The sequence below is a fragment of the Nilaparvata lugens genome, chromosome 9 (assembly GCF_014356525.2).
Source record: "Nilaparvata lugens isolate BPH chromosome 9, ASM1435652v1, whole genome shotgun sequence".
Lineage (NCBI taxonomy): Eukaryota > Metazoa > Arthropoda > Insecta > Hemiptera > Delphacidae > Nilaparvata > Nilaparvata lugens.
In genome coordinates, this window is record NC_052512.1 from 35,859,415 (window position 1) to 35,887,018 (window position 27,604).

Consider the following 27,604-nt stretch of genomic DNA (forward strand, 5'->3'; position numbering starts at 1 on the left):
GTCGTTATTATCTTATCTCTATTATCCTACTGATAATAAAATTGATGATAAAAGTTTCTGGTCTCTTTCCATGAGACCTAATAATTCCTTTAACAAATAAATTTGAAGTGTGCCAAAATGTACCGTTATAACACTTATTATACCATTGTCCATACACAAATTTATTCCATTAGTTGTTATGGGAGTGTTCACACTTTATTATACCATTGCCCATACACACACTCATACCATTATTTCCTATGTGAGTGTTTTTATTGATGTTATATATTTATTTACAAATATTACAAATAATATCGGTGCATAATTACCGCATCGAACTCATCCTGGCGTTGCATATGATGCTGGATGAATTTGACATTATGAATGGCCTTCTCCAGTTCGAAGGGATACTTCTTCCTGGCGGTGACGTCACTCATGCTCTCGTCAAGGCCTGCCATGGAGGGAAGGCCGTTGTAGCCAGCCATGAGGCCTCCGAACCGATTGGTGGCCGATGAGCTCGAAGTGTACAGACCTGCAAAAGTCAATCATTCACTCCAGAATGCTCAAGAAAAAAATCGGCAACCGACCCCCCCCCCAATCAGGTATCCCGTCTGATTTTTTACTTGAAAATTATTTACCCGAAGGTTATCAGCTGTTAAAGTTAGAATTGACATTTAAACAAATATTTGACAAATATAAATATTGGGGAACAGTAACACAACATATATCTGATTAAACTATTTTTATGTTCGGAACAGATACGGTACACAATAAGAACGCATAACTAAGACGGTAGTTTTAAATCAAGAGACTGCAGGAGAATATTAGGCCTACTTAACTTGCTAAGTAATTGAAACTACAATTATTGCTACAACCATGGCTTACTTTAGTTATATATTTCTATCTATAGTAGGTTATGCTACAGCACGAGTTTCTCTAACACACCTGTTTAATTGAGTAGAACTTGTCTGACCTTTGCATAGGAAAATTCCTTCCCCAACTCTTCAAGATCTAGGGACTGAGCTATTTTATGTTCGCTAGACCACTCAGACGTTCCTGGGACATTCTTGATCTTAGATATGTCTTCATTAGCTTGAGTTTGGAAAAGCTTCTTATATAATTTCACATGAATTTATTTTTTGTTATGAATTTATTATTTATGTGTATTTTAAAATGTTACGTTCCTTGAAATTTGCCGCCCCCAAAAATCTGCTGCCCTTGGCGGCCGCCCGGTCCGCCCACCCCTGGGGCCGGGCCTGAGAAAAAGTATTGAGAGAAAAACTTTCAAGTCAGTCGTCGGGAAATGTGTGAAATAGTGAGATTATAAGTACGGGTCATGTAGCTTTGCCTATCGGCGGTGGACCACTAGACTACAATACTACCCGTTCAAAAACATAGAACATTCTTGAATATGTATCTTTCCATAAGCAACAGATGCTCTTTCAAATCTTCTCAAAAACTCATACTTTTCGATCAAGCTGGTTGTTAGTCAATGAAATCGACTCACTCCTTCATCCTTTTCGAGGATATGACTGGATAACATTGGAAGTGCATACAGAGTGGGTGAAAAGTCCGAGAACGGCTTAATATCTCATGCACAAAGGTTATTTGACGATGGGTGTGATTGGGGATCCTACTCAAACTGAAAATACTACTTTACTATGACTTATGGTCCGCCATATTGGATTCAACTTTATTTTTTTTAAATAGGAAGGTGGTCATGCGATACATGATTTCGATACAAAATTTCAAGAAGAAATTAATGGCGAAAACCGCATATCGATATCTCAAACCGTTCAGAAGATATTCACATTATTAATCAATACCACTTATGTATTTCATTTCTGATATGCATGATATTGATCAATCACGTGAATATCTTCTGAACATTTTGAGATAACGATATGCGGTTTTCACCATTCATTTTCTTTTGAAATTTGGTATCGAAATCATGTATCGCATGACAACCTTCCCATTTAAAAAAATAAAGTTGCATTCAATATAGCGGACCAGATTTTCGAAGTAATAGTATAATCGTAAAGTAATAATCACAATCTTTCATGAGATACTAAGCCGTTCTCATACTTTTTCTCTCCTTTCTACTTTGAATAGTATTGATCAATAATGTGAATAATATATCTTCTGAACGGTTTGAGATATTGATGTGCAGTTTTTAATTATCATTTTCTCTTGAAATTTCGTATCGAAATCATGTATCGCATGACCACCTTCCTATTTAAAATAAAATAAAGTTGAATTCAGTATGGTGGATCCGAGATGGCGGACCAGATTTTTGAAGTGATAGTAAAGTAGTATTTTCAGTTTGAGTTGGATCCCCAATCACACCCACTATCAAATTACCTTTGTGTATGAGATACTAAGCCGTTCTCGGACTTTTCACCCACTCTGTATAAAATTATCATTGCAAATTGCATGTTATGTGATCAGATACTATTGTGTGATATAAAAAATGTGGTTTTTGAATTCCTTACGTACTGGTTGTTCACTCGCTGTAAAGAATTGTAAAGGCTGTCTCATTAAGGACACTACCGAAAGTTTAATTATTGATAGTGAAATTACATACGTCAAAATTTCAGATCTCTAAACTTCTATGTTGAAAAAAGTGTTTTGAAGTCAAGTGGAAGTAGGTATTGGTTGAACAAAGCTAGTCTTCATTAGCGCTGTTTCAGTTGACTTTCTATAACCTCGTATCAGATATGGCTTTCGCCACGAATGAACCCATATTATTAATTCTAGAGATTTATAGGTGATTGCTTGTAAATTTTACAAATCTGGGAAATATAAGTTATGAATGACGTTTCCCCATATTACAGTATGTATGGTTCGACAATGAGTTATGTCCAATGAGCGATTTTGGAGGATAGCAGTCCAGCGAGCGATCAACTGTTTCGAATAACGATAAGGATAGGCAGACGCTAATGGGAGGACTCGGGAGAACAGCTTTTAGCTCCCGAACAGTTCAAATTCATCCCCATTATAGCCTATATATATCAAAATTTTACAATTATTTCAACTATCTGCATTTCTTCAAGTGAATGAGTAACACTAGTGCAAATTAATAAGTATAAAGTGATTGTATAGACTGAATATCGTGTCCTAAGATGAGATGGTTAATGCCGAAGTCCTCCCATTCATAGCGTCTGCCTATCCTTATTGTTATTCAAATCAATGGATCGCTCACTAGACTACTTTCCTCATTATCGCTCATTGGACTACGCTCAAAAATGTGGCTCATCAATAAATAATAGGCCACATACAACTGGTAGTGTGCAAGATAAGAAGCTAACTCCCCTGTTAACAAATTTAACCTCTCAACTTATCGTTCGTTGCAGTCACCTAAAAAGACTTACTGAGAAGGTAATCATTACAAGTTGAGGTATCTCAACTAAAAATCTCATTTATACCCATATATGGTGCAATTATTAATGTCATTCAATCTTAGTCTGCATCTTGCGTCCTTTATGAAACACTGGCTAGTGAAGTTCAAGTGTTTTAGTGGAGTGATCCGTGGTTTAGTGGATAGAGTGCTTGCTTAGCACCATAGAGATCCCGGGTTCAAACCCTCTCATTACTAAAAGTTTTTTAACCAGATCACTCCCGTGTTATCGGATGGGCACGTTAAACTGTCAGTCCCGGCTGGAGTATGACAGTCGTAAAGCCCATTGACGGCTTAAATTATAATATATTCAGGTGGTGGGACCTTCCCGCAAGGGAATCCCCACCAACAGAAGCCATACGAATTCACTTTCATCGTTCAAGTTATAAAAAGTTTCCAAATGAGTTGAAAGCTATCTGATAAACTCTGAATAAATATATGATTAAACTCCAATAATTTTTCCTCGAATTTAGTCAACATTTGAAAGTTATTGGTGATTTGGATTGTGATTGATTGTGATTATCATTTTGACATTACAATTGTTACATGTGATTGGGAAAAATTATCTTTTCAATTTTTGTAATGATCTTGCTGTTCTAAATACTTGAACCGACCATTACACCCTCCTGGTGGCCTTGGGGGTGGAAAGTGTCTCAGGGAGTCTGGTGACGAGTTGTTGGAGTGGGGTGAGGAAGGAGGTAACATGGCTGCCAACGGTGACCTCAGCTTGGAATCAGCTGATCTGCCTTTGCGATCTCCGCCAAGGTCAGCCAACAGCTGTTCTGGAACGCGCATCAGCAGCAGTTTTGGCAGACGTCTGCAAAACAACAATTATAACAGTCAGGGTCCTATAGCTTTGCTTATCGGTGGAGGTTCACTAGACTACAGTACTACCAGTTCAAAAACATAGAAAATTTTAGAAAATGTATCTTTCCATAAGCAACAGATGGTCTTTTGTATCTCACAAATGCAACATGTTGCATCCGAAAAGATACACAAGGAGCTTTACAGTACTCTAGTCACTAGACTACAATACTACCTGTTCAAAAACATGGAACATTTCAGAAAATGTACCTTTCCATAAGCAACAGATGCTCTTTTGTATTTTCTCAAAAGCAACGTGTTGCATCCGAAAAGATACACAAGGAGCTTTACAGTACTCTAGTCACTAGACTACAATACTACCTGTTCGACAACATCGAAAAATTTTGAATATTTTTGTATCTTCTCAGAAGCAATGAGTTGCATCCAAAACGATACACAAGGAGCACTGTATCTTTTATCTTTCTCTGCTCTGCTCTTCGCTATCACTGCTCCATAAGCAGCAGATGCTCTTTTGTATCTTCTCAAAAGCAACGTGTTGCATCCAAAAAGATGCACAAGGCGCTTTTTAAAGTTATGTCCTTTAAGCACAATACAGCCTATCAGCTGACACTCGTTCAACATGCTCTTTCCATTGTTGGTGATACGTTGCAAATCTCTCATTCATGAAGAATCTCTGTGTGTAGGAAGCTTCATTCAATGAAACTCTGTAGGTAGCTTCCTTCAATGAAACTCTGTAGAGAGCTTCCTCCATCTAGGGATCTAGGGTCTCTGAAGCAGATAGCTCACTCCTTCTGTAGCTTTACAACGTTGCCAAATCGTTTGTTGGCTATAGAGAAATAAAACGAGCTACCATAGAATATCCCATCTCATACCATCTCAATTATGAAAATTCATTATTAAATCATATGTATAATTTAATAGATAATTTTAGTCCAGTCAAATGATCGTTTATCAGGAAACAGCCCCGAAAGAATTTTTCTCGACGGTTCTATGTGCGCTGAATTAGAAACTGAAATTTGCTGACTGGTGTGTCATGCGAAAAATTTGTGATATGACAATCATTCTCACAGTCAAGCATATTCAAAGATGCGTATCTTGTGGAACACTTCAGATAAAAAATCCAAAAAGTAGTCAAGGTTGTAGAGAATTTTCACCTCTTTCCGCTCCCATGGATCGTTTTTTCTGATTTCAACACCGTTCAAAAGTTACAGCCAATTGAAAAAAAGATTATTTTTATTTTCTAATTTTTCTGCCACTTTACTGTTATTCAAGAGTCTCTAAAACGAATAAGATACATGATAGAAACTTGCGATTGGTCTCAAATGAAAGAAAATTACATGTTCTTCAAGCTCCGTTACCTTAAATCCATCTTGTATGACTGCTTATTATCGGAAAACTGTCAAGACTGTAAAAATGAGGAAAATATCGCAAATTCCTTGATTTTTTGAAACAAACGTATCTTACTCCACGATTATATTTTTACAAACTTCATTCACTCACATGAAAGAGGAGATTCTGTTCTTCAAATCAAGACCAAGTACCATTTCAAGTACCATTCATCATTTCGGGTTACCGAGATACACATTTTTGAAAACAGTTTAGAAATTGGTCATTTTTCTGTGTATTTAAATATGGGCTAAAATACACTGACAGAGAAATTTTAATTTTTCATATTTTCATATTTTCATATATCATATTTCAGCTATGATACATGATTTTGAACCGCATTGACGAGCTGAGAACAATGAGCTGTAGTACGAGGAGATCTGATCATTCTGTCAAAAGTTATGTGTTTCAACGTTTCCTCGACGTATCCTTATGACGTCCCCCCCACTAAAAATACTGAAATTAAATGTTTCTAATGGGTGTTTCTCATAGAAAATAAAAATACCCTCGTGAGATGATTTCAGCCAAAATATGTATTTTTTTGTTAGGAAGGCCTTGAAAAGGTATTATAATGGAAAATTTGTACTTTGGCTGTAGAACATGATTCTCTATTTTTGGGTGTATTCCCCCTCAAACACTACTAAATCCAAAAATTCCCAAGGAATCCTTTTAGAATAATTTTTCTTTCACGTGATGAGTGGTGTTTCATCAATACTGGAAAAATATCCAAGTTGTATAGGGTAGAAGTGGTAGGTTTGCATAATTTTTAAAAACCTCTTAAAAAATACCCCTTTTTTGAAAATTCATAGCTCCAAAACCAAAAATGGTAGAATCCTGCGCGGTCACTCAATTTATTGGGAAATTTATCATCTTCAATTTTGTAAGAAATAATTTTTTCTCCAAAACTCGAAGTTTTCAGGAATTAATGGAAAAATTGAAAAAAGTCAGAAATTTTAGGGGTTTTGGGGGTGAAGCCGCCCTCTGGCGGGTTAGCAAATTTCAGATTCGAATTCAGCGCTCCAAAAAACATATAGAACCGTCGAGAAAAATTCTTTCGGGGCTGTTTCCTGAAAAACGGCCATTTGACTGGACTATGTAATTGATCATCAATAGGAATAATAAACAACCATTATCATCATATACAGTACATCGAGATGACTTGAATCAATGATGATAAATATTTTCTAGAAGACTGGTGAAAATTTGAGACCTGGCAGCCCTGTAGTCCTATCATTTCCACATACTTCATAATGTGAATCTCACTTGGGTTGTTTGTAGTCATACTTTGATAAGAATAAAGGACTTTTTTGTTGATGATGAAGCCCACATGAGCTCCAGGTTTGTACATGTCCAATGAGACGGACGATGATGAGGGATGAGTGAACCTACAGATGTGGGACTGTGGGTTCAGAGCCACCGAGAAGCGGTTTTTAAGCTCATAAATACCATTTAAAGGAGTTTGGCTCTAAAGGAGTTTAATTCTACAACGGGAGTAGCAGGTGCATGGAGCTTAATTATCTTATGGATACCTTATCAACGCGACCGCGACATCAATCTCTATAAACATAATACACAAATCGTAAGAAAATCAATTCAATTGTATGGACTTTTTCATGAATTATTTTAAACATGAAGTACCTACCCTTTGTTAAGTACACCTATTGTTTTGTATGTATCACATTGGGTGTATGTCACTCACTAAAGGCGTTCACCTACATAAATGTGTTCACTCACTAAAGGCATAGAGAAACAATAGCGTAAGTAGATATCCCATGGTATAGGGCGTTTATGTCGCAACTTTTACTGTTATCTCAAGCCGATTATTGTAGATTTTTACTGTTTTGACCGGGTAAAAGTGTATGAACGGCACAATATGAGAGACTACCAGCGTCATAAAGCTTCACAAGAAAGAGCTACGTGGACTATCGGCTTGAGATAACAGTAAAAGTTACGACATAAACGCCCCATACCATGGGATATCTACTTATGCTATTGTTCCTCTATGCTAAAGGTCTGCAGTTTAAAATTAGTTACCGTATATTGGAACAAATTTTTCAATGAATTGATGTAAATGTTTTATCACAGAAGAGAACATCAAATGAAAACAATAACTAATGTCAGACAATAACTATGATGAAAACAACTAATGAAAACCGGCTTGATGAACAAGCCGTGGTCACTTACAAAAGGTATAGAACCTTTATCAAGTGCCGACTTTAGTGGCTGATGCACTCCCATCACATTCCATGTTTGGCTCAGTAGAAATGAGTCCTATCCTTTTGATGAGTTCATCAAATGGGACTACAATTATTTATAATACTTGCTTGACGGGACTGAATCCCATTAGAACACATGAGAATTCCAATTTTAATATGAAGGCTTACCTGATGAATATCTTGCGCACCCAATTGGCCATTTTGTGCGTACTGGGTTTGCGATAATGCACATTGAGCACCATAATTGTGATGACCACACACAGTCCAACTAATAACATGGTGAACAGCAAATATTTGCCAAGCAGGGGTAGTGCCAGGGAAGTGGAGGGGATGATCTCGGAGATGAGCAGGAAGAACATGGTCTGCGAGAGGAGGATGGTGATGCAGAGGGCGATCTTCTCCCCCGAGTCGGCCGGCAGATAGAACACCAACACTGACAAATAGGAGATGCCCACACAGGGCACTATCAGGTTCACCGTGTAGAACAGTGTCTTGCGACGGAGTGTGATGTTGAAGAAGATATCTGCAACCAACAATAAGGTTGGGTTAGGTTGAAGAAAAGCTGATCCACACAGGATAATGCATCTTAGTGCGCATGCACAGTTAACGTTTCCGTTTGTGTTCATGTTTTTCATGTGAAATGACCAAATCATTTCGGATAATGTCCTGACTCTCTGCCTGCGATTCTCCAGATAGGACTTGAACCATTCTCAGACAACACCTTATTTTAATTGTTTTCAATATTTATTTATAAAAGCATATTCTGAAGAAAAATCTGAACCCCATAACCTACAATTTCACCTTTGTTACTATAATTGGTCATTGATACACATCAGGTTGAAGTAAGTTTACAACAGAATTAAATTGATTCTGATGAGATTCAGATAAAGGTAGAGATACAGATACAGATATATATATATATATAATATATATATATATATATATAATATATATATATATATATATATTATACAGATTAAGATTCAGATATAGATGCAAATACAGATAAACATATACCACAGATTAGAGATAGATAGATAGAAAGATATATTTATTGATAATTGTTACTAGGCTGTTGCCTATGGTAACATTTACAAAAATTGACAATAAGATTAAATCAAACTTAAGAGATAAATAATAATTATTTAACAGTTCTGCACTAGTATTGATCAATTACAAATATCGAAAAAATAATATAGTATATATTGAGCTATCAACATTATACTAGATCACATTAGCAATACTGGAGGAAAGAAAAGTTGTTAATTGCATCCATGTGGAATGAAACTTATCATGAAAGTATTCGAAATATTAAACTTCATAATACAATAGAGAGTAGATGGAATAGGGATACAGAGTAACATAGGGGAATTTCAAATGATACAGTTTGCAGCACCATCGGTAGTTAGAAATTTTACACAACTGATGCAAACACATTGCCATTTGGTAATCATGGATCATTGGTAAGTTTAGGAACGAGAAATAGCAGAAAGAGCGTTTCAAAATATTATACTGATTACTTTATACTTTTATTTCCATCTGTTTACTGATATAATTGATATAGCCTAATCGGCTAATCGTATTATATTAAGCGAGCAATTTCTGTATATCTGTTTATATTTTTATATCTGGTTATTTATGTTCAATGGATCTCGAAAACTGCTCTAACGATTTTCACAGAATTTGGAACATAGTAGGTTTATGATATAAATATTCGATTAGACTACGTCTCATCCCTGGAAAAATTCGCTGAAGGACACCAAAAGGATAACAATTATTCATCTTTGGAAAAACAGATGATAATTTCGTCGTCAGTCGAAACAGAAGATGCGTGTGTGGGATGTAAACAGATTTATTTACAGCTGTGTAATCAATCAGCGAGAAATAATATCTAGAAATTTCAATTGACTTGATCAAAATAATCTGATTTGTTGACAAGATAATCATTTAGTTTACTAAAGTATATAATAATTTTCATAGTAGATCATTTTTTGACAATTTTAAGTGATTAGTGAGTCTCATTTTTACTTTCCTTGCCCTACTACCATAGGTAAGGAAAGTATTGCTTTCCAAAAAAAATTAAGGTACCCCAATTTCAAGTTTTCTATACGTTTCAAGGTCCCCTGAGTCCAAAAACATGATTTTTGGGTATTGGTCTGTGTGTGTGTATGTGTGTATGTGTGTGTGTGTATGTCTGTGAACACGATAACTCCATTCCTAATTAACCGATCGACTTGAAATTTTAAACTTAAGGTCCCTATACCATGAGGACCCGACAATAAGAAATTCAATAAAATTCAATTCAAGATGGCGGAAAAAATGGCGGATAATGACTAAAAATCCATGTTTTTCACCGTTTTCTCGAAAACTGCTCTAACGATTTTCTTCAAATTATATCATGGATAGCTATTTATAAGCCCTATCAACTAGCATAAGTCTCATCTCTGGGGAAATTTCAGGAGCTCCGTAATATTCTTGAGAAAAATGGCGGAAAATGACTAAAAACCCATGTTTTTCACGGTTTTCTCGAAAACGGCTCCAACGATTTTCTTCAAATTTATACCATGGATAGCTATTTTTAAGCCCTATCAACTGGCATAAGTTTCATTTCTGGGAAAATTTCAGGAGCTCCGTAATATTCTTGAGAAAAATGGCGGATAATGACTAAAAATCCATGTTTTTCACCGTTTTCTCGAAAACTGCTCTAACGATTTACTTCAAATTCATACCATGGATATTCATAAGCACTATCAACTGGCATGAGTCTCATTTCTGGGAAAATTCCATGAGCTTCGTAATATTCTTGAGAAAAATGGCGGATAATGACCAAAAACCAGGTTTTTCACGGTTTTCTCGAAAACGGCTCTAACGATTTTCTTCAAATTCAAGCCATGGGTAGCTATTCATAAGTCCTATCAAATGACATGAGTTTTTTCCTTGGAAAATTGCAGGAGCTCCGTAATATTCTTGAGAAAAATGGCGGATAATTACTAAAAAACCATGTTTTTCACGATTTTTTCAAAATAACTTGACCGATTTTTTTCAAATTCATACTCTGTATAGTTATTTATCAGCTCTATTAACTGGCATGAGTCTCCTTTCTGGGAAACTAATGGGGGGTCCACCCCATCCTTGAGAAATGGACTTTGTAACCTCCTTCTCGTGCATGAGGTAGGTAGGTAGAGCAGTTCATAAAAAGAACACATAGTCGAGATATTTCATCTGTAGAACAGCTGTTTTGACGACTTTAAAAAAATGACGACTAAAAAAATCATTGAATTTCACAATTTACACAAAGGAAAAAGTACTCTGAAAACAATTATATATACACATATACAAAAGTCTGATCATAGTTTCGAATATGAGCAAGGAAAGTTGTGTGAGTGTACCACACCAGATTTTTTCATTCAATTTTGTTTGTAAATAATCTAAATTAGAACTTTTTTGTTTTTAAATGGTTGGACTAAAAATTGAACCTAAATTCAAGTGTATGGAACATAACCTACTTTCTGGACTATTTATAGTGTAATATCGGGGCACCGAGCTTCGCTCGTTATTTTCATTTATTAATAAACAGAACACAATTCTCTAAAATGTTCGTGTTCATATTTCACAGCTGGCTTTATGTCATCTTATGAATCTCGGGGATGCAATATTTTATTTTTCACATACTCACTCGCTCACTCACTTTTTTACTATCCACAGCTGTTTCAGCCAAGGATGAATTATCCTTTTTATGTCGTTCAGCGAGTTTTTCCAAGGATGAGACCTAGTACAATCGAATTTTTATATCATAAACCTACTATGCTCCAAAATTTTGTGAAAATCGTTAGAGCCGTTTTCAAGATCCATTGAACATTAATAACAAGATATAAATATACAGAAATTGCTCGCTTAATATAATAGGATCATAAATAATTTAATAAATCAAAATTCGGGGAAGAAACAGTTTTGGGCTGTGTAAGTTAGTCCTTCCTCAATCACTCTAGAGAATTGTGTTCTGTTTATCAATAGCTTATACATTAATAACGAGCAAAGCTAGGTGCCCGGATATTAGAATGCTATTTGGAAAGCATTACCTCTTTGAGCCCAGGCCACACACACTTGTCATGCACCTTTCCGATCCGATCATGATGAGTGATGACAACGGCCTGGAATGGTGCATGAATCGGCCGTCGCCCGTCATACGCAAATATCGGACATGAATGAGTAGGATCGGAAAGCTGCATGATAAAAGTGTGGCCGGGGGTTGAATTTGACATCATGAATGTTGACAAAGGTTGAATGCAAGGTGCACCGTACTTGTCCTACATCAATACATTTACATATTATTATCACCTATATATTTGAAGGAGAAATGTGATACAAAAGTACAGTCTGGGTTCTGTAGCTTTGGCTATTGGCGGAGGGCCACTAGACTACAATACTACCCGTTCAAAAACATCCAACATTTCTGATAATGTATCTTTCCATAAGCAAAAAATACTCTTTTGTATCTTCTCAAAAGCAACGTGTTGCATCCGAAAAGATACACAAGGAGCTTTTTGGACTTTAGTTCTAAATGCCAGTTGTGAGTGTGTAAAATATAAATCTGTATTCAATTTTTTTGCAAGACAATAAATTAGATCAATAGTTACTCAACTTACCAGGATAAGGCTCAGCACAGCAAGGGTAATACTTTTCGTGTCTTTCTGCCGGCACTCCAAGGATGTCCCATTCCACACTCGGGTAATATTCCCGCAGATCGATGCCTACCTCAACCTTGTCCTCTCCCAGTTTCTGATTGATGTGCTTCAAATCGATCTGCAAATCAGAGCAAAACATTTATTACAGTCCAGGTCAAGGAGGAAGCCTTCACGCCTGTTTGTATTTTTGTAGCTTTTATCTACCATGTTATAACGTGAATATTACAAAACCACGATCAATACCATAGCAGGGATCATCTTGCAATTAATAATCCATGCCACGTGTAGGACTAAACATTGCATCAGGAAGTTTCAAAACTATGTTTTTCAGGTAGAAAGCAATATAGAAACAGTTGTTCCTTTTTTAATTCCGACCATGTGATTTGGTGATTTTTTAATGAAATCGAATGTACCATTAATGAATTTTAAACATTAATTCTGAAAAATCTAGAAGGAAAATTAAAATTTGGGCTTCCAGGTGCACGAGATTGATATTTTTAGAATCTATGTGGAAAATTTGGAGATCTAAATCATTCCCGTTTTTCCGGTATGCAATCCACAAGTTGACATGTTTTGATGCGAACAAACGAACAAACGAACAAACGAACACACGAACACACAAACAAACACAACCCTACTCTCTCTTATTATATAGAAGATCTAAGCCAGCTGGTGACAGGACAATAACGCTGGTGACACACGAGTTCTGCTATCTCTTCATAGTGAATCATTTAATAGAATCAACAGTTGCCAACAGCTTGCAATTGCATAATCACATTTTCTCGAATTTTTAGCTTATTTTCAATTTTAGGTGAAAATGTTACAAGACATTAATTGTAGAGATTTTCATGTTCAATCTTTTCCGCTCGAAATTTTTTGTTTAAATTGTATCTGAAGCCTGATAATTGAGAATCTAAAGTCAAAATTTGCATGGATGAGGCGGAGCTCCTGAAATTTTTACAGATATGGGACTTGTGGCAGTTGATAGAGCTTATCAATGACTATTTTGGTATGAGTTTGATCAAAATCGTTGTAGTCGTTTTCGAGAAAATCGCGAAAAACCCTGTTTTTGACAACATTTTCGCAGTTTTAGCTGCCATCTTGAATTGCATATGATCGAAATTGTTCGTGTCGGATCCTTATAGTGTAAGGACCTTAAGTTCCAAATTTCAAGTCATTCCGTTAATTGGGAGATGAGATATCGTGTACAGTCACACATACACACATGCAGACCAATACCAAAAAACACTTTTTTTTGGACTCAGGGGACCTTGAAACGTATAGAAATTCAGAAATTGGGGTACCTTAATTTTTTCGGAAAGCAATACTTCCATTACCCATGTTAATAGGGCAAGGAAAGTAAAAACGACGTCTTCAAGCACTTTTAATTTGAATATTATAAAAAGGTTCCCGATGTAAGGCTGGGGCATCGACATTAAAACATGTTTGACACCAGGTTTCAGTTTGTCAAGTTTTCACAACGTTTGCTTTACAGTTCCTCTAGTCCTCAATTCGTCAAGTCTCCAGTTCATCAAGTTGTCAGTTAGTTATGCTTTTATTTCGTATATTTTTAATTTCTTCAAGTTTACAGTTTGCCAAGTTATCAATTTGTCAGGTTATCAGTTTGTCAAGTTTCCATTTCATCATTTTCTAGAACGTTAAGTTCTGAATTCGTTAAGTTTACAGTTTGTCTAGGTTTCAGCTTTTCAAGTATTCAGTTTTCAGTTTGTCAAGTTTTCAGCTGATCCAGTTTTCAGCTGATCCAGTTTTCAGTTTTTTGGGGTTTCCAGTTTATCAAGTTTTATGTACGTCAAGTTTTTGAAATGTCCAGTTTCCACTTACAAGGAGTACCTTTTCACCTAATGTTTTCAATATTCTCCGGAATAACTCTTGCTCCATAGATTGATATTTTAAAACTGTTGCATAAACTACTGTTAATAAATATAACTATAACTAAAACTATTACAACTGTCCCTTGATAATCCGACAATTAAGGGACCGAGAGAATGTCGGATTACCGAAAATGACGGATTACCAAAAATGCCATATTATCAAAGATGTTTCATTCATACTGTGTTTGAACACAATGAAGTTAAAAAAGGAAGAAACAGTGAATGTACATGTAATTTATTAATACCAGGATACAAAATGACAGTAAATGTAAGTTTTAAAAAAATATTGAAAGAAATTAAGTAGAATATACAATATGTACATATGGAGAGGAGGGAGGGAGATGCATGCTGCTGCTGGCAGCGCGTCGGACTACCAAGTACGTCGGATTATTGAGGGACAGGTGTACTTACAATATACTATATACTATAAACTTACTATATACTATACAGAGTGAGTCATATGTATGGGAACCCTTCAATAAATTGAAACTGTTGTAGATATAATACTGTAACTTCCAGGATAAGCTATTGGTCGATTGCTCTACCATTTGACGTACAACTGGATTTCAACCCCTCATAAGGGGGTGACTTAGGGGTTGTAACACAAATATTCCAAATATAAACACCCATTGTATGGTACATAATTTTGAAGTGCTTTTCGAAACAAGAAAGATAACATCAATAAAAATATGTTTCATGATACTTGTATCCAAAATGATGGCTGATTGAAGTTTTACCAATCATTTCTTTGACAACTAAAAATTTAATCAGTCGCTATTTTTGATAGAAGTATCATAGAACATTTCTACTGATGTCATATTTCTTGTTTTGTGAAGCCCTCTGAAATGATGTGTCACACAATGGGTGTTTAAATTGAAAATATTTGAGTTACAACACCTCATTTTTCAAAAACTAAAACTTCACTCAGCCGCCATTTTGAATACAAGTATCATATAACATTTTATTGATGCCATCTCACTTGTTTTAAAAAGACCTATGAAATGATGTACCACACGATGGATGTTTACTTTAAAAATATTCGAGTTACAACTCCTAAGTCACCCCCTTATGAGGGGTTGAAATCCAGATGTACGTCAAAAGGTAGAGTATTCGACCAATAACTTTACGTCCTTGAAGTAACAGTATTATATCTGCAACAGTCTTCAACTTATTGAGGGGTTCCCATACATATGACTCACTCTATATAGTTCATTTTAAAAACATAATAGTTCAAATTAATAAAAACAATATGTAAACTTATAGTAACCTTCATTATTAAGAACTTCAAAATATTTCAACGACTGGTTTTGACCATAACTTAGGTCATTTTCAAGTTAAAACTAATTGTTGAAATATTTTAAAGTTTTTAATAATAAAGGGTACTACAAGTTTTAATATTGTTTTTCAGGGGTGGTCTGGCCAGGTCAGCCACTACCTCCGTAATCAAAGCTGTAGTGCATTCGTGTGACGTCAGCACAAGTAGGGCTCCTACACCAATAAAAACACTAGCTGATATAGATCAGCTGAAATCAACAAATTTTTATTGGTGTAGGAGCCCTACGTGTGCTGACGTCACACGAATGCACTACAGCTTTGATTACGGAGGTAGTGGGTCAGCTGGTCGGGGATCCCCGAGTGCCCCGAGGCCAAGGGGCCCCGAAGGGGGCCCCCAGAATGTAAGGCCTGCCTTTGCAAATTCACTTGGACTTTATATGTTTTTTCGTAGTAGGAAGGTAACGGGATATTCAATTCTGAGCAACCAAACCAAAACAAACCTCTTGTGCGCGCATAAACCACAAAATGTGTTTTTTATTAACAAACCTAGTTTAATAATTTTAGTTACACCCAATTGCAAATTCAAAAAAAGTATTTCCCCATTAAAATTACAAATATTTTTTAATAATAAGCTACCAAATGACACTAATTTTTAGATATATATACTCCAAAACCAGTAAAAATCAGTTATCAGGCTTCATACAAAATTTCATACCAGTATACCAGTATTTTTGTATTCGTACAAAATTTTCCGGGGGAAGGCCCCCGGACCCTCCCCCTCTTGCTAGGGGTTATTCGATACCCCCTGACCCCCCGGTGGGGTGCCCCGTAATCAGCCATAGCCGAGGGCCTCCATATGAGCCAGGCCTCCCCTTTTGTTTTTATCAATTTGTGCAAGAGTAGCCCATTTAAGTGAAGTGTTTTTATAGTGTTTTTTGTATGTTTTTATTTTCAAGTTGAAATTGACCTGAGTTATGGTCGAAACTAGTTGTTGAAATATTTTAATAATAAAGGGTAGCCTACTGTAAATTTTCATTTTGTTTTTATTAATTTTTACAGAGGTAGCTCATTCAAGTGAAGTGTTTTCATAGCACTATAGTTTACTATACTATTAGTACTGTTAACTTCATAAACTATAGTCTAATCTTTCGCTGTTCGTTAATGTTTCTACTACCATAAAGTAAGTAAATGATTTACTTGTTTAGATTACTTATTTAATCCGTGCTACTACCCACCTGATCACCATCATAGCTCCAGGATCCGAACTTCATGAAGCAGGTCTGCTGGTCGAAGGGAAAGTACCTAACATCTATCTCACAACTGGATTTGAAAATGGCGGGCGGAGTCCAGAGCACTTTGCCGGTATGATGCAGGACGGCCTTCGTCATTGTGGTTACTACATACTCACCATCCGCACTGAAAAGATAAAAATTAGCTTTTATCATCATTGTCAATTCAAATAACATCACACAGCATCATCATCTTCATCACTAAGTTGAAATAAAAAGAGAAAAGAGCATCTTTTCTTGATTTTGGCAAACAAGTAGGGATCAGTTACCTGTCAGAGATTTCAATTATTCTAGTTGATGTATACGATGTATACGAGTTTGCGTCCCGTAGCTTCGCCTCCGTGACTTTTAAACGGCATAGAGGTAACGTATTATTCGCGGAGTAATATTCACTACTTTGCAAAGGCATCAGCTTCAGAAACCCTTAATGGAGGAAGCCTCCCCACAGAGCTTCCTTGAAGGAAGCTCCCTTCTTCATGGGAAGAATCTTCATGAGATTCTTCATGAATGAGAGAGTTGCGACTCATCAGCAACAATGGAAAGAGCATCTTGAACGAATGTCAGCTAATAGGCTGTTTTATTCTAGAAATACCTAACTTCAAAAACCTCCTTGTGTATCTTTTCAAATGCAACACGTTGATTTTTAGAAGATACAAAAGAGCATGTGTTGCTTATGATAAGATGCATTGAAGCTCATTGTGTATCTTTTCGGAAGCAACACGTTGGTTTTGAAAAGATAGATAAGAGCATTAATTTGTTACTTATGGAAAGATACATTAAAGCTCCTTGTGTATCTTTACGGATGCAACACGTTGCTTTCGAGAAGATGAAAAAGTGCATCTATTGCTTATGGAAAGTTACATTATCATAAAAGTTCGATGTTTTTGAACGGGTAGTATTGTAGTCTAGTGGCCCTCCGCCGATGGGCAAAGCTACAGGACCCGAACAAGTTCAAGATTCCAGTGGAAGTATGAGATTTCTACTTTTGTTGGAATCAATTTTGTGTAGGTTGTGGATATTATTCAAGCAAGATTAGAGTGCTCACACTTAGTAAGATTGGCAGGAAGTTGAGGATTTTCTCAGAATATATGGGAGAAAGAGGGAGCTCGAAGAGAATTAGCAGTCTTTGGCAGTTTAGACAAGATTTCCGCAAAAATAGGCAAGAGTTCCACTACTTGAATACCAGAGAACAACCATTTTCCTAATCCTGAATAAATAATATGACCATCACTTGAATATCCCGTAAGAATAAGTGGAAGTTTCTAGAATAATTTTTCCCATTATTTCACAAAAATATTTTGTATAAGATTCATGTTCTAAAGTCAGCATAGACAACGCAGATAGATTTTTCAGTTTCCAACTCCAAACATTTGCTGAATTGATTAAAAATGTATTTCTTATTTTTAGAAGTCGTTGCTGGAGATCAAGGTTTCTTTATTCAGTTACGCCAAAACTTTTAATGATTTTTTTTATTTGTAAAAATATTTCCTGTATTTGGCAATGAATTCATTATTCATTATTCATTGTTGCGGGTATATAATGAGCTACCAGAATATTCATATTTCATATACTTTCCATGTCTCTAATACTACGTATTTATGAACCAAATATATTTCTTCTTTTATGAAAATCCATTTTCTAACCACGGAAAATATATTTTCTTGACGAATAAAGTACATTTGACCTGGAATTGAGCATTATCAACAACAATATTAATATCAGATCATGTAGGTTAACTAGAAACACAGCTTCCACTATAGAAGGCAGTGAGAAATTGGTGACAATGCCCTCCTATCATTAATTCTAGTAAGCAGGATTCTTACTTTATCAATACATTTTGTGATGTATAAAGAAAACAATAAAATATTCAAATTCAAATATTTTTTTATTCCTTGAAGAATTCACAGTGAAGCATGAAGAAAAAACTCAATATTGCGGAATTCCTCCACAAAGACTAAACGTCTGCGTGTGGAGGAGAGTTCCATAGACAACACAAGCAATCACAAAATAAGATAATCATAATAGAAAAATATAAGCTTGAGAATAGAATAATAATAATAATAATGGATTCAATACAAATTCAAATAATAGGGAAATAAGAGATGAAAAATAATACTTAATAAAGAAATCAAAGATAATAAAATAATATTAACAAAAATTAGGATTGATTACAGTGTGTGATTACCTAACCTCAATTTTGGACAACATTAACATTTTATCGAAATTTTTGGAGAGAAATAGTACAGGCTCAGTCTAGTTTTCCTCCAATGTCATAATTGTATTATGACTATAGTGTTTTATACAATAAATGAATGAATGATTTTATTTCTTGTACAGGCCAAGATATCCCAGGGAATGAAGAAGGCTGTTAGTTGGCGTCCTGCAATGCTTTATCTATTTTATAATGTAGAGAATTGATATATAGAGGAAAAATATGATCAATATGATGAATCTTTTGATAGTTCTGGCTTTCTGATTGTTATAATGTGAGCGGATATAACGGATATAACGTGAGCGGAGTAATAATAGATTGCTCAATAATATTCTTTGTAAAATCTACTTTGTAAAAATAATCAAGGACTAAAAATTTTGCGAAGTAAACAACTACAAGACTCAACCTATTTCGGACTATGTGTAACCTTATCTAAATTTGAGGAGGAATAGCACAAGGTCACCTTATTTATTTCTCTCCCTATCGTTTTGACGATGTACTTATCACATGAATCAATAAAGAATAAAGATGGATTCTTCTGATTCTAGTCTAGTTTCAGTTTAGATAATTATTATGATTCACTCAAGAATAATATATAGTATGTATAACTATATACTATCCTTGTAGTTGACTAGCAGATAACCCGTGTTCCGCAACAGTCTAATTGAAAACTTGACAAACTGAAAAATTGAACTACTGAAATCTTGAAGAATTTATGATAGGCCTATAACCATCCTTGGTGAATTAAGAATGTTTACGCGAAATTTCAAGTTAACCAGTCTAGTTGTTCAGACGTGATGATGCGTCATTCGTGAATTCCCTATCCCGTTCGTGTATAAGCCAAAAAATCTTTCCTTTAATTACTTTATAGAATCGCTTGAAATCGATGAGTAATGTGCTGTTTAGTTCCATATTTCAATTTCCATGATATTGGAACTCTTCACTCATGACTTCGATAATGGTATCCAAACCAATATCTTGATACTTTTTGATTATGACATGTAAAAATTACGAGTGTCTTAATATTATTCCAAATGGAACTACTTAAATATCACCATCACCCCTTCAGAGAAATCAATAGTGAGTAGATAGATGTGATTCAAGTTATCCTGGTATCTCTGATCTAATATGAATCATTGTTGATTCTTGTAGCTAATGATCAATTCTATTTCATAATAGTATCTTATGTCACAAGGACGGGAAGGGGCCTTTTGCAGGCGAGAATGATGTTTCTAGTCGAGGCGTTAGCCGAGACTAGAATTTCATTCGAGCACTGCAAAAGACATTCACGTCCAAGTAACGTACACTATTTTTTGTCATAATACTCTCAAGAAGAATAATTGAGAAATAGAAAACATTTCCTGCTTGTGCTGGAGCTACTACATTAATTTGGTTAAAGATATGAGACGGGGCCGCCGAAAGCAATGAATGGACAGGTAGAAGTTCTAGTGACCCTTCAGTGGTCGCTGATTGTTATTGAATTTCGACATTTTCGTGGTCTATTGTTAAGGTTTACATTCCGAGGAATATATTGGTGGACCAGTGTGATTACTTAAAGGCACTTTCAGCTGTAAACCAGTGGTAGCTTACAGTGATTGGATAAACACACACATTTTTTTCGATGATAAGTACAAATTTAGTCAAACGTACGTGGTGTGTAAGTGGAGCCCACATCGATTTTTGGGCGTACATTTGTTTGCCGTCCTTATAAATTCTATTATACTGAATGGGACTTGCCATACACATAATACACGTATACATATGTTTGTCAAGTTGTGTTCAATTCAATCTAATAGAATTTGAAAGGACGCCAAAAAATTGTGAGCAAGTTGAGTTTCATCAAATGAACCATTGGGAATAATAAAATAATATACAATTACTTGATCACAGTTTCACATTCAATAACTGCAGAAAATACTGATGTAAGTAAGGTGCAAAGTAATAGATAAGTTGGTGCTATCAGCTAGAATTGCCTTCAAGAGAACACACGGGGCCATTAATGGCCACTAAAAGGGTAATGAAGCGGAATCAGAGGACAATGAAGTATGCTAGTCGAGATTTAGAGGATGCACCTTTTTGGAACAATAGCTCAGTACACAGGGAGCGCGGCCCCGTCTCTTTTCTTTTACCCCACTAACTCTATAAACCTAACCTAGTTTGCAAATTCCGAATCAGGAATTTCTTGACTGTAGTTGACAAAACTTCCACGTGAAGTGCTGAAAAGCGGTTTTTTTGTAGCAGTTTTGCTGTTCCTATTGCGGAACTAGGAAACATACTCGACTGTAAAGAAAACATATGGTTTCATTTCAGTAGAGTATGCTGTAATGAGAATCGTATGTTTATTTGTTCTGCAAACAGCTGCTTACTGGATTGATTACATGCATGGAAAACAGCTGAGATTGAATGACTATCTCATAAATTATATTGTATTCGTCAAGGAAATATATGTTTTTATGATCCAATGATAAATTTTTACTTTCCTTGCCCTACTACCATAGGTAAGGAAAGTATTGCTTTCCAAAAAAAATTAAGGTACCCCAATTTCAAGTTTTCTATACGTTTCAAGGTCCCCTGAGTCCAAAAACATGATTTTTGGGTATTGGTCTGTGTGTGTGTATGTGTGTGTGTGTGTGTGTATGTGTGTGTGTATGTGTGTGTGTGTGTGTATGTCTGTGAACACGATAACTCCATTCCTAATTAACCGATTGACTTGAAATTTTAAACTTAAGGTCCTTATACCCTGAGGACCCGACAATAAGAAATTCAATACAATTCAAGATGGCGGAAAAAATGGCGGATAATTACTAAAAAACCATGTTTTTCACGTTTTTCTCGAAAATGGCTCTAACGATTTTCTTCAAATTTATACCATCACCATGGATAGCTATTTATAAGCCCTATCAACTGGTATAAGTCTCATTTCAGGGAAAATTTCAGGAGCTCCGTAATATTCTTGAGAAAAATGGCGGATAATGACTAAAAAGCCATGTTTTTCACGTTTTTCTCGAAAACGGCTCCAACGATTTTCTTCAAATTTATACCATGGATAGCTATTTTATAAGCCCTATCAACTGACATGAGTCTTATTTATGTGAAAATTGCAGGAGCTCCGTAATATTCTTGAGAAAAATGACAGTTACTAAAAAACCATTTTTTTCACGATTTTCTCAAAAACGGCTCTAACGAATTTTTTGAAATCCATACCCTGTATAGTTATTTATTAGCTCTATCAACTGACATGAGTCTTTTTCCTGGGGTACTAGTGAGGGGTCCACCCAATCCTTGAGAAATGGACTTTGTAACCTCCTTCTCGTGCATGAGGTAGGTTGGTACACGGTTTTTACTTTTTCTTCTTCCATATACCGTGGGTAGGTAGAGCAGTTTATAAAAAGAACACAGTCATAGTCAAGATATTTCATCTGTAGAACAGCTGTTTTGACGAATTTCATAAAAAAAATCATCGAATTTCACAATTTACATGAAGGAAAAAGTACTCTGAAAACAATTGTATATACACATATACAGTAGTCTGATCGTAGTTGCAAATATGTTGCCGTCAATCGTCATTATGTTATTCCCCTAAATTATTCTCGTTTGATAATGAGGCTTATAGTTCAATGAGAAAGGAAAGTTGTATGAGTGTACCACACCAGATTTTTATAATTGAGTTTGCAATATTTTGATCATAATATTTTTGCATTTGGAAATGGTGTGAAGTTGGTAAACGAAGGAGCTAGCTGCTTTGTCCAATAACTGACAAGATCAATGTCAATTGAAAACTTTAATCTCACCTGGAATTGATTATATTGATGAGAATTAATAGTACATAGTACTATGATGTTATTATTTCATACATTTAAAAAAATTATAACATTTCATTATAACTGAAAAATCACTAGGCCTGAATAAATACATTTTAAGAAAAAATTAGATTCAATTTCTACTCACCTGGAAATTAACATTGAACAGCATACAACACACAATTCTCTCTCACTCTGTCTCTGTCCCGCACATTTATACTAATCGAAATAGTATCTGTTATCCTCTTCAATCAAAAACTTCACCACATCACCGAAGTCGAAATCAAACATTTTGTTCAATTGTTCTATGCCATCTCTTCCTTTGTATATGAGACCTCCGCATATTTCCCATGTGAACACTTTGTTTTTCACGCACATCTGGTCACCCGAAACGGAGCAGTGGAGAGTTCTGAATTTTTTCACGATCTCCAGCTTCAGAATCAGCAGATTCACGTGCTTCCTTATTGTTTCTTGGGCGATCATGTTGCGGTGCAGTTTGTCTCCTGCACTCAGTAAAGCGTCATTAGCCTCACGAAGTGCACGATTTTCTTCTAGCAACTGTATTTTATCCTGAAACATCTCCATCAAACGAAGACGATATTGTTCGCAGGAAACTTCTGGACATTTTCTTGCTGGGAAAGCATACTTTGCGTCTTCGACTGCTGAATCCCGCTTCTCTCCAGATGTTTCACCCGAATCCTCCGCTGATCCAGATTCGTTTGTTCCAATGTCTTGTGCATTGCCGGGAGTTGATTGATTATATCCGTAGGCTTGTTCTCTCAAGGTCTCCAGAATTTTGTCAATAACTTCTTTGAGTAGATCTACTCGGTCAAATATGTTTTTGATACATTTATCGAGCTTTTCAATTTCTCCAGGGATCTTGTCAATGTCTTTTCTGAGTGATTCGACCTCATCAGAGATGTCCTGAATGCTTATTTTGACTGAATGTCTCCCACGGAAAGCATTGGAGAACTCTCTTCTGAGCAAATCCACTAATCCAAGGACTTGGGAATTATCCTTTTCTACATTTCTTTTTCCACCAAAACACTGGAAACTATATTTTCCCAGCGGTCTATTCTGTTGAACATCTCTCTGACAAGTTGTACTTGGTTGACTTCCAGTCAGTGGTCTTTCATCAAACACACTTTCCTTGGGTTCTTTTTTTAGTTGATTTCTTCGATCGTAATCTTCATAAAACTGGTCCATGTTACCAGAAATAGGAAAAGCAGAACCTTTTTTTATGAATAGCTCATTCTTTACCACCTTGTCTTCTTCATCTTCCTCTCTTTCTCCTCTTCCCACTACTCCTTCCTCATCCTCTCTTTCTCCTCCTCCCACTGCTCCTTCTCCTTCTACTTCTCCGCCAACACAAATGTCGAAACGACTCTGTTCATCTTCAAATAATTCTTTTCTTGGAGTTCCTGTAGATCCTTTCATCACTTCTCTATCGTTCCCAGATTCTTTGGAAGAATGTAGGTGTCCAGAATCTTGCTTCTTACTGACCTTGTATTGTTCTTTATCAGTATTCTGATTTACTACATTCATTTTCTTGCTTTCCATCCTCTCTCTTCCTTCTCAGCTGCACACAACTACTTGGGATCAATCAATTCTTGATTTTGATTTCGTAACTATCCACACTTGAAACACGTTTTTTTAATGAAAATGTTTTCCTGAAACAGATTTAAAATTTTTGTTCAGACTGCATGCGTTTCTTGCGAAATTATCGTTGGGATGGACTTCATTACTACTGTTCCATGTGAATTGTGTGATTAATTAGTAGGGGTATTCAAAATGTTGTTTTAGCCAGCTAAAGTGATATTTGATAACTCTGGATTGAGAATGCCCCATCTAAAACCACCTGTTATTAGCTAACTGCAATAGCGGTCCAAGCGGATAATTAGTGTAACTCAAAGTTTATAACCTCACTTTTGCTACCAAATATGACCAAAACAAATATGGCTGCTGTTTTAACAGAGTTAGCGGACTCAAACCTGCGTTATCTGCTATCTCGTCAGCTAATTTTTTTCTAATCTACTAACTATAGCATTGAGTTAACACAGTTTAGCATTGAGTTGACATAGCAGGAGTTAGAGAATAGCTCGACTTAGCCAGCTAACTTCAACATTGTGAATACCCCTAGTGTAGATAACTTTTAGTACCCTTTTATTAAAAACTTCAAAATGTATAAATTTTTTATTGTTATTGTATTTTTCATATTGTTTCCATTTGAATGAAGAAGCCCATATAAGCGAAGTAATTTTATGATAATTTATTTATATCAGATTGTATAATCATAACTATTGTAATTTCCGAATTTTCCATCTTTTTCGTGTTACAAATTTATGAAATATCATCGCAAATCTATTTACTGATGTTATCGTAGATATCTTCACTGGTCAATAAGCTTCTCTCAATCATAATTATATTTCTTGGAATCCTATAATCTTCTCCTCGCTATCATGATCCACAACAATGACTTATAGCTACGTAACTGCAACTATCTACATCTATCTATACTTATAAAATTCTGGAATCACTCACTCATTGATCACAATTTATAAAAAACTACCAGGTTCTGGTTCTTCTGGCGGGTGGAAAATCATTGGTTCTAGGTGAAAAAAGAAATCAGCAGAATTCAAGCGGCTTTTCGAAGTGTAAAAGGATGCACAAGTTTTGATCTCCAAAATGAGGACATTCGAGAGGAGCTTAAGGTTGAGCCACTCAATGAAGAAATTGAAAATATCGTATTAGATGGAAAGCGCACGTAGACAGAATGCCAACCCTGTGAAAGCTCTCAACTATAAACCAGCAGGTAAAAGAAACGTTGGAAAATCAAGGAAAAGGTTGACTCAAAACTAGACACGATTATGAAGTTGAATTTCAATAATATTTTTGATAAATTTTATTTTCCAAGGTTATTTTAAAGACCGGAACAGGCATTCATGCCTATATCGTGGAAGTCAGAAGAAGAAGAAGTGGAAACGTGTTCATGCAGGACCTCCTAAATACCGGACTTGAGCATACAAACAAGATGGCCGCCATGTTTAGTGGACTAACTTACTGCCATGAGCTAGGTTCCAGCTCTCTCCAATAACTTATTACTGTTCAAAATCATTTTTAAGAATAATTTAAATAATAATTTTTAATTATTAAAAACAATAGAAATTATTTCAATTAATTTAATTAACTAAGAATTCAATGTTCTCAATTTTCGCGACTTTGCTTGCTGGGGCAACTGATTATTATTCTTCATTTTGCAGTAATTGTTGCAGTACTTTTGAAATAAACTACTGAGCTTTAGTAGAATTGTAAAATGGAAAGAATAGATAGCCTAGTCAAGGTACCGCTCTAGTAAAATCGAATGTTATTCATGATGAAGAATAATCATATTATCTGAAGCGATAAGAGAACCATGCAAAATTGTAATTAAACCATAATGAGAATTCTTTGGCAGTAAATAAAATCATAAAGCGGCTTGTTTATTATTGGAAGATTATAAAAATAAAAGATAGCATGTACATTTTGAGGTTGGAATTCTTTGTTTTGATTTAATACATCAATCGATCTAGGATCAATCGACAGTTTTTTGAATCGATACCTAACAAATCAGCTGTTTGCTCAATCAACTATTACGAATTGAATTATTTTTTTTACTTATAAATATATATTATAATACTAGGGGAGGTTTATGTAAATTGGTAAGGACAACTATTATTGTTACACGAGTATTTATTGAAATCTAAAAAAGTATGAAAACCAAGAGTACATAAAAATCACGTAAAAAATTAAATGTATGTCGTATCATAGCATCATATATCGAGATTTATTTATTGGAATACTCTCAGACTATTACATAATTTATTTATTTAGAAACTTTTATTTATCTTTGTATAACAAAGTTGGGAAAACCCTGAATCTTAAGTAACCAATTACATCACGTCTTACTAAGATTAGAAAGCCAATCAGAGGAAAGCTTATAAATCGTTAAAGGAAGAGATGAAATTTTTCTGAAAATCACTCTCTCTGGCTTGTGATCTCGACCTGTGAGGAGCACATGGAGATTAGGGTTCTTTCTTCTAATTAATTTTTGTTAAAGCATCAAGCCAATCCCCTTTTAAATGTCAAGTATATGTAATTACTGTTGATTATTTGTGAACTCAGTGTTGCTGAAGAGTTCTTAATTGTAACTTATTCCCGTAAACATATTTTTAATATTGATAGAAATTTTATAAGAAATCTGGACCATACACGCGCCCAGCGGAGACAAAAAGGACCTGGCTAATTAATTATTGGAGATAATTGATTATTCTTCGAGAACTTCAAGAACATCGTTATGGTGAGTGTGCAAAATTTGTCTTAAATGAGCTCATTTAATAATAAGGCCTTTATCAGTGAATTGGGGAATTGATGAAAGTGCTATATAAATTTATTCAAGTTTGAGAAATTCGCAACATGTTAAATGCTATCATATAGTTTATAAGAACTTTTCTATGAATTTTATTTGATATATGTAGGAAGCTCATTTCCATGCACGGCACGAACTCATAAACCCTGAGATATTAAATTGTTATTTTTATTAATTATTGTTCATTGATCAAAGTACGTCCTGTTAAATCTATAGAACAAACAGGTTCTAAGTTGTTAAGTT

At 35.3% G+C, this 27,604-nt stretch overlaps 1 protein-coding gene across 1 annotated transcript in view; it reads right to left on the reverse strand.

Annotated features, from left to right (window-relative positions):
• The window catches only part of LOC111057433 (acetylcholine receptor subunit alpha-L1), a 152,124-nt gene that overhangs the window by 6,804 nt on the left and 117,716 nt on the right, over window positions 1-27,604 (reverse strand). Inside the window, exons 5-9 of the mRNA XM_039435812.1 lie at window positions 16,891-17,071; window positions 12,450-12,606; window positions 7,972-8,326; window positions 3,991-4,193; window positions 309-511 (exon numbers count right to left, since the gene is read on the reverse strand). Coding sequence (XP_039291746.1) covers window positions 309-511; window positions 3,991-4,193; window positions 7,972-8,326; window positions 12,450-12,606; window positions 16,891-17,071 — 1,099 coding nt within the window. The remainder of the gene's footprint in view (window positions 1-308; window positions 512-3,990; window positions 4,194-7,971; window positions 8,327-12,449; window positions 12,607-16,890; window positions 17,072-27,604) is intronic.